Source organism: Equus caballus, chromosome 25 (genome assembly GCF_041296265.1).
Source record: "Equus caballus isolate H_3958 breed thoroughbred chromosome 25, TB-T2T, whole genome shotgun sequence".
NCBI classification, from domain to species: domain Eukaryota; kingdom Metazoa; phylum Chordata; class Mammalia; order Perissodactyla; family Equidae; genus Equus; species Equus caballus.
Window position 1 is genome coordinate 44,741,202 of NC_091708.1, and position 14,815 is coordinate 44,756,016.

The 14,815-nt window shown below is 64.3% G+C and overlaps 1 protein-coding gene across 10 annotated transcripts in view; it reads left to right on the forward strand.

Moving 5' to 3' along the window:
- Positions 1-14,815, forward strand: part of RXRA (retinoid X receptor alpha) — a 102,479-nt gene that overhangs the window by 64,313 nt on the left and 23,351 nt on the right. For 9 of the 10 annotated variants that reach the window (XM_023629280.2, XM_070251699.1, XM_070251696.1 and 6 more), the window contains 3 exons: positions 7,765-8,030; positions 13,821-13,971; positions 14,392-14,571. In XM_023629280.2, coding sequence (XP_023485048.1) covers positions 7,765-8,030; positions 13,821-13,971; positions 14,392-14,571 — 597 coding nt within the window. Of the gene's footprint in view, positions 1-4,869; positions 4,996-7,764; positions 8,031-13,820; positions 13,972-14,391; positions 14,572-14,815 lie in introns of those variants that run through there. The other variant, XM_005605924.4, reaches the window with a different exon arrangement.

The window sequence follows — 14,815 nt, forward strand, 5'->3', positions numbered from 1 at the left end:
CCAGTCAAGGGCTGGCTGGTCCTGGGGAGCCCCTCCTGGCTGCCCCCTTCCTCCTGGCTGTGCTCCCCACTTCCCCCACAGCACCGACCGCAGCTCCCCCAGGCTGTATGAGTGGGCTGGGCGAGGTGGCTGCCAGCTTGGGCACGACTTCCTGTTCTTCCTCCTGCCCCTCACCAGCCCTGGCCTACTCAGTATGGCTAGCAGAACCCCAAAACACTGTCCCTTTGCTTCTTGTGGCAAAGCCCATGTAATGTCACCATCAGTCTCTCTGGGCTTCAGCCTTTTTGTCTGTGCTGTGGGGTAGGTTGGGGTCGCCCAGGTGGTGAGGATGATGATGGTGACGATGGTGCTGGTGACGTTAATGGTCATGGTGATAATCAAGATGATGGCAGAGGTGGTAATGATGGTGAAGGAGATGATGGTGATGCTTATGATGATGATGGTGTTGATGATAGTGCTGATGGTGCTGATGGTGCTGATGGTGATAGTGATGATGATGGTCATGGTGATAGTGATGATGGTGGTGAGGGTGATGATGATGATGATGGTGGTGAAGATGATGATGGTGGTGATGACGATGATGATGGTGGTGGTGGTGATGATGCTGAAGGTGCAGACGTGTTTGTCATTGAGTGCACACTAGATGCTGATACAGATGTCCCACCCTGAGCTTTATTATGGAGAGTGGTTTCCCTGGTTAGACCCTTTGGACCTTGATGGGGTCTCCATGAGGGGCATTGCACGGTGTGTGCCCTCTGCCCTGGGGAGTTCGTTGGTTGGGACTGAAGGGCTGGTGTTTATCCCGGCTGGGACCTGGAGGTCGAGGTGTTTGGATCATTGTTCCTTGTCCTTAAACCCTGGGAGGCCGGGGAGGGCCCTGGGCTCTGTATGTCTGGGCTTCAGATTCTGCCCCTGCCTTTGTCTCTATTTCCCTGGGAGTCCAGCTGCCTGGCCAGTCGTGCCCGCATGCTACATGCCCTCCTGCGTCAGGGACCAGAGGCCTCGGCAGCACCCCCAGCCCCTCGCCTTCACTTCCGCCCCCTCACTTCCCTGCATTTTGCAGGCTCTGCTCGGAGCTGGCCACTGATCCCATGTTGGGGGCCGAGGTGGGCCTGAGGGGAGCTGGATGGGGGCCTGCCGTTGAGGCCGTCTCGGGCTTGTAGGGCAGAGGGCCGGGAGGTGACTTCTCGGAGGGAGGGCCCAGCTACATGGCTGCTCCAGGGGGAGGGGACAGGGAGCTGGGACCCTGCTCTCTGCATTTAGGGAGGGGGTTGGTGACCACAGAAGTGGGTTTGGCACTCCTGAGTCCGTGAGGTCTCATGCTCAGATGGAACCAGGGGGTCTGAGCTCACAGAGGCAGAGTCAGTGGCCAGACTGGAGTCCAGGGCCCTGAGCCTGCCCCACCCACCAGGGGTCACTCTGATGCCTGGACACCCAAGGCTCTCAGGGATGCGCTGGGGCCCTGGGGGTCCTCTGCCTGCTGGGTCTGCAGCTCTGGTCACTCTGGGCTCTCTTGCAGCCTTTGGGCTGGCAGGGTTGTGGTGTCCGTCCCTTACTCAGTGGAGCGTCCTGCCTGTCCCTTGGCCCTCGTTGTCCACTCCACCTGCCCCCTCCTCACCCCTTCCCTCTGGGCCCCTGGACATCCTTGTCTGTGTTGCAGAGGGCTGAGTAGGGCAGTGGTAGGAAGCAGTACTTCGGAGAGGCCAGCCAGTGGTTTCTGGGGGGCCTGCAGGGGTGAAGCCCCTGTTGGGTGTCCAGGGCCCGAAAGCCCTTAGGGCCACTTCCCTTGGGCACCTGTAGACAGGTGAGGGGCTATGGGGTGAAGGAGATGCATATTGTGGTTCCCTGTGCCCCCTCCCCCCTCTCTTCTGGGGTCTGGGCTGGTCTGGGCCACTCGGCCCCACGGGCCTGAGTTCTGGCCCCTGCCGGCTGAGGGACTTGGGACTTGCTGGGCCTGGCAGAGGGAGGGGCCTGGGTCCTTTCTGGCTAGTTGGGGGCCTCTCCCTGGGGGCCCCTGAGGCTGCCTGCCTGGTGTGCTCCCCATTGGACCCTGCTCTGAGGGCCCCCGGCTCTGGGGGCAGGGCAGGAGGCAGGCTGGGCTTTCTCCTGACCACACGAGGGCTGAGCTGACCTGTGTCCTCCTCAGTGGTGCTGAGATTTGGGTCTGGGGCAGCTGGCCGGGGAAAGGGCAGAGTGACCCCAGAGGAGCTGAAATTTCAGCCCGACCCACCTGAGCCGTAAACTGACACTCGGCCAGAGGCAGTGTGTCACCATGCTCCCCAGGGCTGGAGAGGACAGGCCCTGAGTCTCGGTCCCCTGTGTGGGGAGGTCGGAAGCAGGCACCCAGCACGTGCTGGGAGCCCACCCTGGGAGGGCTCACAGGATCCATCCCTCTGGGCCAGCACGGCAGCCTCTGCTGTCAGCATACTCGTTTTACAGAAGGGGAGACGGAGGCCAGGGGAGGCCGGCCCTGTGGCCCGGTGTGGGTAGGAGGTGTGTCTGCCGCCAGCCCCAGCTCCTGAAGGCCCCTCGCCTGTGGGGCGCACTGCCTCCCCCGCTGTCTGCTCCGGCCGCCCTCAGCTTCCCCCAAACCCCGACGCGCCGTGGTCCCCACCGCAGTCCCCACGGGGCTGCCACTTCTCTTCCCCCCCGGGTGGCAGAGGAAGCAGCCCTTCCGGAAGGTGGGGGCCGGAGGTGGGCGACCCGGGAAGCTCCTGAGAGCCCGCTGGCTCCCTGCCTCAGGGTTTCGGTTCCAGGGGGATCCCCAGGCGGAGTGGCAGGGGTGGGGCAGTGGACCTGTTCTTGTCCTTGTCGGGTGTGGCTCACTGTGAGGTCCTTCCGGCCCCTCTGTGCCCTCTCCCCTCCTGTCACACCTCCATGCGGCCCCTCCTGCCCTCCTTGAAGCCCCAGGCTTACTCCAGCCCCACAGGACCCCACCATGCTCTGTTTGGGCCACCCATCCTTCCACTCTGCTGGGCTGGGTCCCTGTGTCCTCTTCAGTTCAACAGGACACGTGGCCTGCTCAGACCCTGCCCTGGGTGGTCCTGCACCTTCAAAAGGGCATCCTGAGCTCCCCTGGACAGCACGGGGCTTCCCTGGTTGCCTGGGAGGGGCTGGAGTCCCGGGGCTCCCCCCCGCCCTGCCACAGTGGGGCTGGCATTTCCTGCCACCTCCCCCGCCTGCCAGGCAGAGGCCGGAAGGGAGTTGGTGGGGGTTCCCCCGCTTCCTGCTGCGGGGTCCTGGGGACAGCAGGGTGGGCATGCCGGAGGGAGCCCGAGCAGCTCAGGAATTTTGGTCGGTGGGGACGTCCCTTCCCTCTCTCAAAGGGACGCTGGGCCGTTCCCGGGCCGTGGTTGGAGTTTCTCCTTGCCTGTGGCTCCGACAGGGAGCTTGGCTTCTCAAGAAGCGGGCTGCGCTGCTGTCAGTCAGCCCTGGAGCTGCCTATTTTAACTTTACTAAATGTAGCTTTTCGGCCTCGCTCGCTGGGGCCCAGGGAGCTCCTCCATGCCTGCGCTGGGCGCTGAGCATTCCAGGCTGTTCCACGTCTGCTCCATGGAGTCTGTTTCTGGCCTTCGGCTGTTTGCATTTTAGAATCAGTTTCGTCTGAAATGCCTTTTGTGCCAAAAGGGGAGAGCTGTCCACTGCCTCTTCCATGCAGCCCTCCTGGACTGAATCTGGCAGCCCTGTGAGGTCCATTTGCCATATGAGGCTGCCGGGCATGCCCTCTGTCTGGATGGGGGCCTGTCTCTTTCTGGAGGTCTCTGTGGGTTCCCAGGCCCTGGCCTCCTTCCTCAGAGTCCCACCGATTGCTGGTGGTCCCAAAGGGGGCGTGGTGGGTGTAGGGTGTGAGATGCTGGGGTTCGGGGCCCCGTGAGGCCCAGGCTCTGAGGGCCCCAGGTTCGGCAGTTGGGTTTTGCACCTCCCTTAGAGGCCCCTCTGCACCCCCTCGGGTGGGGACGGCCGGCTGTCATCTGGGTCCCAGGGTTGGCTTGGGGGCATCTGAGCCTGGTGTCCTGTGGCCACGGCCCCGCCAGCCCCACTGAGCTGAGGATCAGATAAGCACGTGGTGACTGGCTGGTGACAAGGCCTTGCAAGTCCAAAGTATGACTTTTTAAGAATAACCTTATCGCAGCCGCTGCTTATCGGTGGGTGGGGACAGATAAATGGCCTGGAAAAGGCAGAGCCTGCGCACACGCGGAGGGTTGGGGGGCGGGCTGGCAGCTTCTCTGCACGCTGAGGATGTTTGGGCAGTTTTTGCCTTTTCTTCCTAACATTCCCTTCCTGGCCAGAAAGTGTCTCTCTCCAGAAGACTCTAGAAAACACACCCGGCCCATTGTCACCCAGGCTCCGGGAAAGTGTCTGCTGTGGATGTTCTGTGTAAACAGGAAGCTCCTGGGGTGGGGGCCGGGGGCAGTGGGGGTCCCGCCGAGGCGGGCACTGGCGGGGCGGCTGCCCCCTCCAGACTCAGGAGCCCCCAGGGCTCATGGTCAGCTCTTTGGAGCAACTGCCAGACACTTGTCCCTGGAGTGCGGAGGAGAGGGGGCGTGCCTGAGGAACCAGGCCCTCACCTTCACATTTGGGGGATGGGCTGCACCAGAGGCTGGAGACTGGGTGCCCCTTCCACCCATCTCCCCCTTTCTCCCCATGCCCCTCTGTGCACCCCCCGTTTCCTCTGCTGCCCTTTTCCCCTCCGTCTCATCGGCTTCCCCTCCTCAGGATTCTCAGACTTGGGCTGGGTGCAGGCGGTGCCTTGGGGGGCTGGGGGAGCCTTGGGGTGCAGCCTGGCAGCTGGCAGTCAAGCAGGCCGCCTCCCTCCCTCCTTCCTTCCGGCCGAAGCTTTCTCCCGCCGCTCCCTCCCCTTCCTGCCCGAGCAGCAAACAAATAAACAGCCCAGCACTCAGGCCCAGCGGCCAGCGGCCAGCTTGGACCCGGAGCAGCTTCTGCAGCCGCGTGAGCTGGAAGTCCCCCCGCCCCCACGGGAACACTCTCTGCCAGGTGCGGCCGGCCAGCAGCAGGAGCCCCTGAGTGGCTCTGGGCCCGCCTGGCACTGCAGGCTGCACTCGGCTCCTTAAGGAGAGCAGCCCCCTATGCCCCGCCAGTCCCCTCCTCTAATTCAGAGCCCTCCAGTCTCCCCAGGATCCCCAGGGCAGGGGTGGAGGTGGGGAGACTGTGAGGATCCGGGAGTGACTTCTCCCTCTTGGCCCTGAAATCCCCTCTCCTTCCCAGAGGCTGGGAAGAAAGGTGGGCGGCTCCCCCAGGGGTGGCCAGGTCCCTCAGGCTTCTGGACGCACTCCTGGGATGGGACCCCACCTGGCCCAGCCTCCTCTCGGTACCCCGTCTGTTCCCTTGCCCCTCTTGGTCTGTGTTCTCGGTGGAGATGTCTGCAAAGCGCATTTGGCAAAGTCCTTTCCTTTCTCTACCACCTCGACGTCATTGGGGTGCTTCTCTGGACTGGGGTGCTTCTCTGCACTGTGCAACAGGGGTGGGGACCCCCTAGTTGCCTTGGCCTGCAACCTGCAGTGCAGCTGGGCCTGTCGGCATTTTGCAGATAAGGAAGCTGGGGTTTGGACAGGGATGAAGCTGGCTCAGGGTTCCCAGTCCAGGGGCGGCTCCAGGTGTCCCAGCCCTGGCCTGGTGGAAATTACAGTGGCTGAGGGGCAGCTGCCGATTTCTGGGCTTGTGCCTTTGGGTAACTCTCGTGCCTTCCCTGTGTCTCATTTTCCTTGTTTGTCACAGGTGGGTGGACAGGGTCACAGGAATTCAGTGACATCAAGGCTATGCAGTTGGATCTTGCCTGCTGCTCTTGGGCATCTTTTCCTGCGGGCCTCCCCTCACCGGCTTCTGGTGGGCAGCCCTGGGTGTGTGGAGTTGGCGTTTAGGCGTGGGTGCAGGGCCGTGGATGGCTAATAGGGCTGATTTGCAGTACTGATCTTTGCCAGTAGGTGCCGCTGCATCTGGTTCTGGAATTCCTTAAGCTTTTGTTTCCAGGTTCTGTGGTTTATTCCCAATTTTGGGGACGGTGAGGGTTTCAGATGGATCAGATGAGGCTCACTTGCTGGTGGAGTCAGATGGGGTGCAGGGGCAGGCCCCCCACGCCCTGGCTCCAAGGTTGCGTTCCAGGCCCCCTTCCTGCACCCCGCCTCCTGGGCTGGAGGCTGGTAAATGTGCCCGGGGTGGGGGGTGTCAGGCCGGGGTGGCAGAGTGTCCCGTGTTCTTGCTGTTACCACCTCACCCCAAGGGCTGGCCGCCACCCAACACCTCCGTGGACGGGCCCCTCAGGTCCTGGATAAGAGCTCGGCCCTTGGCCGGAGTGATCTGCCCTGAGTCCTGACTGCGGGTTGGTAGTGCTGTCTGGAGGCGATGGCACGGGTCCCCTGAGCCTCAGTTTGACAGGCTTCTCCCTGCTCCAGGCCTGGCCCTCAGGGAACGCTCAGGACGCAGCTCCTCCCAGGTTCAGGGAGGCAAAGTCCTCCAGGGACCGTTGAGGGGGGCAGCTGGGTCATGTCCCCCAACCTGGGGTGCGCATGGACGGAGGGCATGCCATCACACCCGTGGTCTTCTCAGGAGCACGTCTGATGGCTGCAGGCTGGGGCAGGAGGCCTTTTGCAGATGGGAAGTGGAAGCCCAGAGAGGGGCCGAGGCTTGCCTGGGGCACCCTGCGAGGCTGAGGCAGGACTGGCTGAGGACCGCGGCTCCTGGCTGGGCTCCTCCAGTTCCTGATGGTCTGCTCAGGCCCGTGGGCAGTGGATTTGTCACCTGGGAGCCTCCCTCCTGGGGATGCTTCCCCTTGCCAGGCCCTCAGGGTGGGATGGGGAGGCCTAATGAGCGATTGTGGGTGCTTTGAAATCCCTGACATGAAAGACTGGTGTGTGGGAGGTCCCCGCCTCTCCCCATAGCCTCTGTGGGCTGCCCGTCTCCACGCCTGACACACACCCGGGCCCCCTCCGTGAGGCCCACCCGGAAGCTCCCTGCCCCTGGGCTTTGCGCTGCCGGGCCTGGGCACACACAGAGGAAGTGTGCACTTTTCTGGGGCCCCACCCATCAGGGAGGCCTGGAGGTCTGGTGTCTCGGCCACTGCTGCGGGGGTACCTGAGCAGCTGCAGGCAGTGTGGCCTGCTGGTTAAGGCCACAGACTTTGCAGTGGGTCAGCCTTCTGGTGCCTGTCCTGCCTTGCCGTAGACAGCTGTAGGAACACACAGCCTCATTCCCCAGCTGTGAAATGGGGTGATAATAGTACCTGCCACATAGCTCCTGATGCCATGCATCAGTCTACACCGAGGACATGAACTCGCTTCTGCTACATAGGGGGTGCTCTGGAAATTTGAGCCCTGGTTATTTTTATTATTATTCCCAGACTTTCACCTCGACCCCCTGAGTAGAGGGGCAGAGGGGCTGGCAACTCCCAGTGACCCGGCATTCCAGGTGGATGGGCCTGGGGTGGTGAGGGTCCGAGCAGCAGCCATCCGGCCTCCCTGCCCAGCAGGCATCTTAGTGCATGCGGATGTGGCTGTCAGCCTGCTTGTCCTGCACCTGCCCTGGGCCAGGTGGGGGTGCTGCCTTGGAGGGCAGCTCCAGGCACCCCTGGCTTGGCCTCCCATGGCAGAATTTGCATCAGTCCACCGTCAGGATCACTGTGGGGGTGCCTGGGGCCTGGCCTGGGGCGTCGCTTGCCCTTACATGGCCTCATGGTCTCCACGGCCAGAGGGGTGGCAGGCCAGTCTGTGCGGATTGCTGACAGCTCTCCTGTGGGTTCTTGTTTTGCAGACTTCTCCAGCCAGGTGAACTCCTCGTCCCTCAGCTCTCCCACGGGCCGTGGCTCCATGGCCGCCCCCTCGCTGCACCCCTCCCTAGGGCCTGGCATGGGCTCCTCGCTCGGCTCCCCCGGACAGCTGCACTCGCCCATCAGCTCCTTGAGCTCGCCCATCAACGGCATGGGCCCGCCCTTCTCCGTCATCAGCTCCCCCATGGGCCCCCACTCCATGTCCGTGCCCACCACACCTACCCTGGGCTTCGGCACTGGCAGCCCCCAGGTAAGTGCAGGGCCGGGGCCGGAGGGGGCGGGGCTGGGCTTCACCTGCAGGAGACCTGTGCATTGTGTGGCCCCTGGGAGGCAGGTGCTGTCATTTCCTCTTTCAAAGCCGCAGAGGCGGCCTGAGCCTGGGTTTGCGCCCAGGTCTGCTGACTCTTGAGCTGTGACCAGCAGAGGCCATCAGCCAGGCCGGTCCTCTACCCCAGTGTGGCCCTCCCATGAGAGGGGCTCCCTGCTCCCGTGACTCGCAGCTCTGTCGGGTGGCGACTCTCCCTTCCTCGGGTCTAAAGCCACCAGCCTGGAGCCCCATGTCCTCACAGCTGCCCCTCCTCCGGCCGGTCCTTCCCTGCTGGTCTCTGCTCATACCAATGCCAAGTGGTTTCAGCGCCCCCTGGCCCTGGACCCTGCGGGTGAGACGTGTCCCAGCTTGGTGCTGACGTGTCCCTCCTCGGGGATGCCAGGCTTCGGGTCCAAGGTGGCCGTAGCTCATCTGCTGGCCTTGGTGGTCTTGTCCACCGTTGTGTGTCTGCTCAGATGCTTCTCTGGAGCAGGCTGGCTTCTGGGGTTGTGTCTGGCTCAGGAAGTGGCCGGTGCCTGGCAGGGCCTGGCTCAGTCCAGTGCTTGCCGTGGGGACCCCGGAGGTGCCTCTCATCCGAGCCCCTGCAGAGTTGTCCTGAGTTCCCGGGATCCTAAGTTGTGAAGGGGCCGTGGGGCCCCGTGGGGTGTCCCTCTCCCGGCTCAGGCTGGTTCCTGGTGGCTTTCTTGCTAGGATGGCATGGAGACTTGCCTGAATCCCGGCGGGGCCTCCCTCTCTTGGGGGCTTGAGCTGCCCTTCCTGGAATAGGCAGGACTCCCTCTTGCTCTGAGTGTCCAAGGCCGGGGTCAGCTGTTCCTCCCCTGGTGGTGGAGGAGAGCTCTGGTCCACCATCTCTGTGGTGCCTCAGGACAGCCTGCCAGGGAGGGCCTTGCAGTGCAGGGTCCCCTGCCCAGAGCCACCCAGTAATAGTGGCAGCTGTCTCCTATGGACTCCAAGCCCTCTGCTGCCTGTGCAGCCACGCCCCCTCCAGGGCAGGAACCCAGAGTGCCACTGGGGTGTGGAGCCAGCCCGCTGCCCATCCGCTGGCCTGTCTGGTGTTGGCTTTGGTGGAGAGCCTCGCTGGCTTTTCCAGGGTGGCCTTGTCAGTGCCTTTGCACCTGGGGGATGGATGTGGAAGAGCTAGGGCCTCGGGCATCACTGCAGAGCCCCCGGACTCCCCTATTGTCACCTGGCCTTCTAGAAGCAGGCAGGAGGCCCGATGTGCTAACATGAGGGAGGCTGGGCCCCCTTCCTGGGCCTGGCTGGTTATTTTTAGCAGAGCCGCCCCACCCCCATTCTTGCTGGTTGCACGATGTCACACCCCGAGATTGCAGATGAAGACTGGGCCTGCACCTGCCCCCAGGGGGCCGGGATAGAAGTTGGCACCTAGTGGCTCTGAGAGCCCACCAGGCTCCTTGCTGGTCACAGGCGTGCTACCTGCCCTGGACGCCCCAAGGGCTCGTGTACAGCAGGAGCTGTACCCCCCTGTACACGGGGGTGCGAGGCCTGAGCCCCAGGTGCCCACCCGAGGGTGATGGTGATGCTCCAAACCTCGGGGGAGCCTGGTGCCCTGGGCACGGTTAGCTGCTAGGGGAGGGGTGGGACGGTGCTGGGGCTGGGAGGTCTTTGGGGCCACATTCATCCTGTCCTCTGTTGTTCTCTGCACCCAGCGAGGTTCCTGGCACGTGGTGGGTGCGTGTGGAATCCAGGGTGCTTGTGAGCGAGAGGCCAGGAGGCTGATGAGGGGGTCAGAGGAGGAGCTGGGCCTGCGAGGGGGTGAGCATGGGGCACAAACCTGGTGTGCCCCAGACCTTCATTGCTGTCCTGCTGGTCCTCCGTCCGTGTGTCTGTCTGTCCGTTGGTCAGTTGGGCTGCAGTTAGTTTTGCCATGATCTGAGCCCCGTGCTTGGCCTCAAGCTGCCTTTCCGGGGTGGCCTTAGACCCCGACCCCTGGCAGCCCCCCGCCTAGCTCCTTCCCTGGGAGCTGAGTGCAGCTCCTGGGCTTCTGCAGTTTTTCTTGGAAGCCTGCGGTTCCCCGTATGTGTGGGGGTGTGGGTGGAGTTCGGGGAGGCGTGCCCCCGCCCTACCCCAGCCACAACCACAAAGTCCTGATTGCCAGGACCAGCGAGGTTCTCTGATGTCTGCTGTTGTCGAGGAGGGCCTGGTGCGCAGCCGGGTGCTGCTTGCTCGAGTGCACGGCCCGGAGGGCCGTCGACGTCCCGGGTGCCACCCTACCCTGCCGTGCAGGAAGTGGACGTCTCAGGGTCTGGGCAGCCAAGCCAGAGCAGAGGTGTCGGCCTGAGCTGGGCTGCGTGTCTCCCCTGGTCTGGGGGCTCCACCAGCGTAAGAACCAGGGAGCATTTCCCACCGTGTCCCAGAGCCCCTCCCAGTGCTTGGCACCCGTGGACATCTCACATGCAGGCCTCGCTGGCCTAGCAAAGCCTCTGGGGCAGGGCCTGCCCAGGCCTGTGGGGGGACCAGCCCCACTGCTCCTTGTTGTGGGCACCGTGGCCATGCAGCCTCTGCGATGGGACGTCCGCGTGAGGCCGAGTGGACTTTACAGGGTCTGCTTCCTGCCTTGATGGGCAGATAGAGGCCAGTGAGGCCAAGGGCCGGTTTGTGGTGGGTAGTGGGCCCAGAGCCTCCCATCCCAGTTCTGATCGTGGGTGATGGGCCCCTGTGGGCTTGGGAAGGAAGGGCGTGGGGGGTGTGGAAAGGAGGAGTGGGAGAGATGGCCGGAGACCCAGGTGGAGCGCTGGCGAGGCAGGAGATTATTTAGTAAGTCCTGTAGTCTCTGGAGGGAACTGAAATAGATGCCAAGGCTATGAAAGGGGAAACGGGAGGGCCCCTCCCTGGCCACGCCGCGGAGTCCTCATGCTCCAGGGAGACGGGTGGAGCACAGGAGGGGGCAGCCCCCTGTCAGCGGGGTCTGTGGAGGGGTGCGTACATGGCGAAACAAGGCCCAGAGCTGCCCCTCGCCCTGTTCTGGGAGCTGTGAGCCTGGCCGAGCCCTGTCTGCTTGGAGCTGAGACGGGGGAAGAATGGTGCCTGCTCCCGCACAGCCTTGCCCTGGTGGCCACGTGGGGACGTCCATCACTTGAGGCAGAGAAGCAAAGTGGGTGCCCAGGCCGGTAGTGAGGGTGTGGCTGCAGCCCCGCCTCCGTCGTCCCACACGTGCAGGGCTCCTCGGGCGCCCCAGGCCTCTGCGCTGACCGCTGTGCCCATGGGGAGCCTCAGCCTGGGCAGGCAGGGCTCTCCAGCACACGGCCCAGGAGCCAGCTTGGCCCCAGCACTGACTGTGACTGCCTGCTCCATCCGTCCTGCCTGCAGCTCCCTCCCTGGGTGGGCCCTGGCCGGCTTTCCCTACTGCTGCGGCCCTGCCTCAGTTTACCTAAGGTAGGCACCAGTCCAAAGGGCCTGCACATGGTGGGCTAGGAGACAGGGCAGGTGGCCCTGCCTACCTGGTGTGGTTTGGGCGGCCACAGAAAGAGGGAAGGCCCAGGCTCCTCCCCTCGGTGCTGCTAGGAGGATCCAGCCCCCCCCCCCGACTCGTGGCCACTCCCACAGCCCTGAGAGGCCTCCTGCTTGCGGGTCCTCAGTGGCTCCCTGTGGTTGGGCCCTTTGGGACCAAACATTTCTCTGGCAGCCCTGCCGTTTGGGATGCCCCTCCCATCTGCCATCGCCCCAGCGCCAACGCGGCTGCTGTTGGTGGCATGTGAGCTGGGTCCACTCGTTCCGCTGTCAGCGCTGCCGCGCATCGGCTAGGCAGTCCTGCCATCAGCCCTCAGACAGGCACACTCACGTCATTCCAGTTTTGCACACGAGGAACCTCAGGCTCAGAGTGATTCAGTAATTTCCCCCAAGTCACACAGCGAGTGGGGGAGGCAGAATCCAGAGGCTCTAGGATAAGCGCTGGCTCTCCCCTGCTCCCTCCTCCTGGCCCCCCTGGGTCCGGCCAGTGAGCCCTGCAGGGCTGGGCACAGGGCTGTGTTCTCCACTGCCTCTGGGCACCTGGCTGGCTGGATGCTTACTGAAGAGTGTGGGATGATGCTATCTCCGGAGTGGCTCTGGGCAAGCCCATCCTCTCAGGGCCTCAGTTTCCCTTTCTGCAGCATGCAGGATTACCTTTGTGTCACCACCTGCTCACTCTGAGCTCAAACCCCTGCTCTGCCCCCTGCCAGACCCCTGCCCTCTCTGAGTCTCCGTGTCCACATCTGGGAAATGGGAGAGCAGCGCTTCCCCTGCGGGGTTTTCTGCGCAGGGAGAGACTAGCATGTGTGCAGAGCCCTCGCACCGTGGCACTTGGCACACAGCACTTGCCTTCCTTGGTTGGTGGCCCTTCCTAGTTCCCCTTTGAGTTGGGAAGGCTCCTGACACCTGCGATGGCACACAGGGGGTGTCCTCCACTTACAGAGGGCTGCCCTGCTCTGCACTGGGGTCCCCCAGATGCCCTCTCATCCCCCTCGGCTCCTGTGTCCTGACAGCCCCAAGGGGTCAGAGCCGCCTCCTGGCCTCCCTGCGGCCCCCTGAGTGCCATGGGGGTCAGATGTCTTCGCGGAACCACATGGTCCCCTGCGGGGTGGAGGAAGGCCCTGGACTGGCCGGGCTGGAGGATGCACTGCAGGCGCCAAGGACCCCATGCAACGAGGCTTTGTGCCGGTTTCTGCCTCGTATACTTGGAGCCCCAAGCTCTTCCTGTCCCATGAGAAAGGGGGATGGGAGTTGGGGGCCGTGGGGAAGGAAGGAGGTGGGTTCCCGCATGAGGAGGGCCTGGGGCTACCAGGGGGCAGTGCAGCAGCTGCTGCCCATCCCCGGGATGTCCACGCGACCTGGGTTCCGCCTTTGTCAGGGGTTTGCAGAAGTGGGGTGCTGGGGGTGCGGGGGCTGCAGGGCGCTGCCCGGCCGGGGTCCCGGCGCCTGCAGACAGGCTGGCTCGTGGGAGGCGGCGGGCAGCGCCTCAGCCCTGGGCGCTGGCAGGAGAGCTGGGGTGGACGCAGCGGAACCAAAACTGCTGTGTCATTGCGGCCGCGGCAGCTGTTGCCAGGGTGACCGGTGAGTTTCCCACGCTTCCTCCTGGCGCGGCGTCAGGCGGGAGGGTGGGGCGGAGGGGCGTGTGGAGAGGGGAGGGTGTCCCTGCAGTGGACGCCGAGGGGCATCCCGTCCCTCTCTCCTTGGGTCGTGAGAGTAGAGACCCCCACCGTGCCCGCTGAGGCCCCGGCACTGTGGCCTGTGGGGTGGCCCCTGCTCTCCCCCCTCCCCGCCGTGACAGGGCTCAGAGCTTGGCTGTGGGTTGGGGGTATCCTGAAGTGCCGGCCTTAGCGGCGGATGCCAGAGCTCACGCTGTCCTGTCGAGGGAGCGCCCAGTAATGGGGGGCGGTTCTTATTTAGGTGGGTGAGGGGCAGGGAGCGTGAACAGGGGCCTGTGGGGTCCTCCTCCTGAGGCCTGGGGGCAGCCGGCAGGTGGGGCCCCGAGGGCAGGGCAGCCCTGCCAGCCTGGCTGAGCTCCCCGAGCAGCATCTAGCTTCCTTTGGTGGGCCTGGGCCCTGCTGCTCTCGGGCTCTGTGGCCTGGGGTGGGCAGGGCCCTTCTCTGAACCTCGGTTTCTCTCTCTGTAAAGTGGGGCTGTGACACAGGGCTGTTGGGGGGACTCTGCAACTTGCTACCCGGGTGCCTGGCTCCAACCTGCCAGGCTGACCCCCGCTGTCCCCCTCCTCAGCTCAACTCGCCCATGAACCCCGTCAGCAGCAGCGAGGACATCAAGCCCCCGCTGGGCCTGAACGGCGTCCTCAAGGTCCCGGCCCACCCCTCAGGGAACATGGCATCCTTCACCAAGCACATCTGTGCCATCTGCGGGGACCGCTCCTCAGGTAGGCTGCCACAGGGGCGGGGGCCTGAGCCTGGCCAGGCCGCCAAGGGCACTCGAGCTCCGAAGGCCTCTCACACTGGACCGTCCAGAGTTTGCACGTCAGGGCAGGGTGGTCCGGAGGCTTCTGGAGAGAGGGCGGCAGTTGGTGGTGACGACGACACAGGGGGCATTGTAGGCCGTGCTCCGCTCGGGGCTGTGCCCTGGGCAAAGGACCCCTCGCATCCTACCCCAAACCCCGACGATGCCCTCTTCCGGGGCCGCCAGCTCATCCGGAGGGGTGGGGACTCCCTGGGCCCCGGTGCTCAGCAGGGCCAGCTCCCTCACCCCAGAGGATGGAGCCGGAAGGCCAGGGCTCTGGAGACAGGGCTGGCCCCTCCCGCGGGAGCACTGCGGGAGGCTCACGGCCCGGCCCCGCCCGCAGGCAAGCACTACGGGGTGTACAGCTGCGAGGGCTGCAAGGGCTTCTTCAAGCGGACGGTGCGCAAGGACCTGACCTACACCTGCCGGGACAACAAGGACTGTCTGATCGACAAGCGGCAGCGCAACCGCTGCCAGTACTGCCGCTACCAGAAGTGCCTGGCCATGGGCATGAAGCGGGAAGGTAGGCCACGGGCACTGGGCGGGCCGGGTCGACCCTCCTCCCACATGGCCTCCTGGTGTCCCAAAGTCCCCAAGCACAGGGTCCAGCCCTGGACTTGGCAGCTTTGTAGCGTCCCTGGTGGCGGCCGGCTCCTTTGCATACCTCTGGTGATGGGGTGCTCACTCACTCCAGAAGCCACTGCTGCACTGCAGGCAGTGTGTCCCTGTGGGCGATGATCGAACCAGATCCCCCAGCCAGGCGTTGC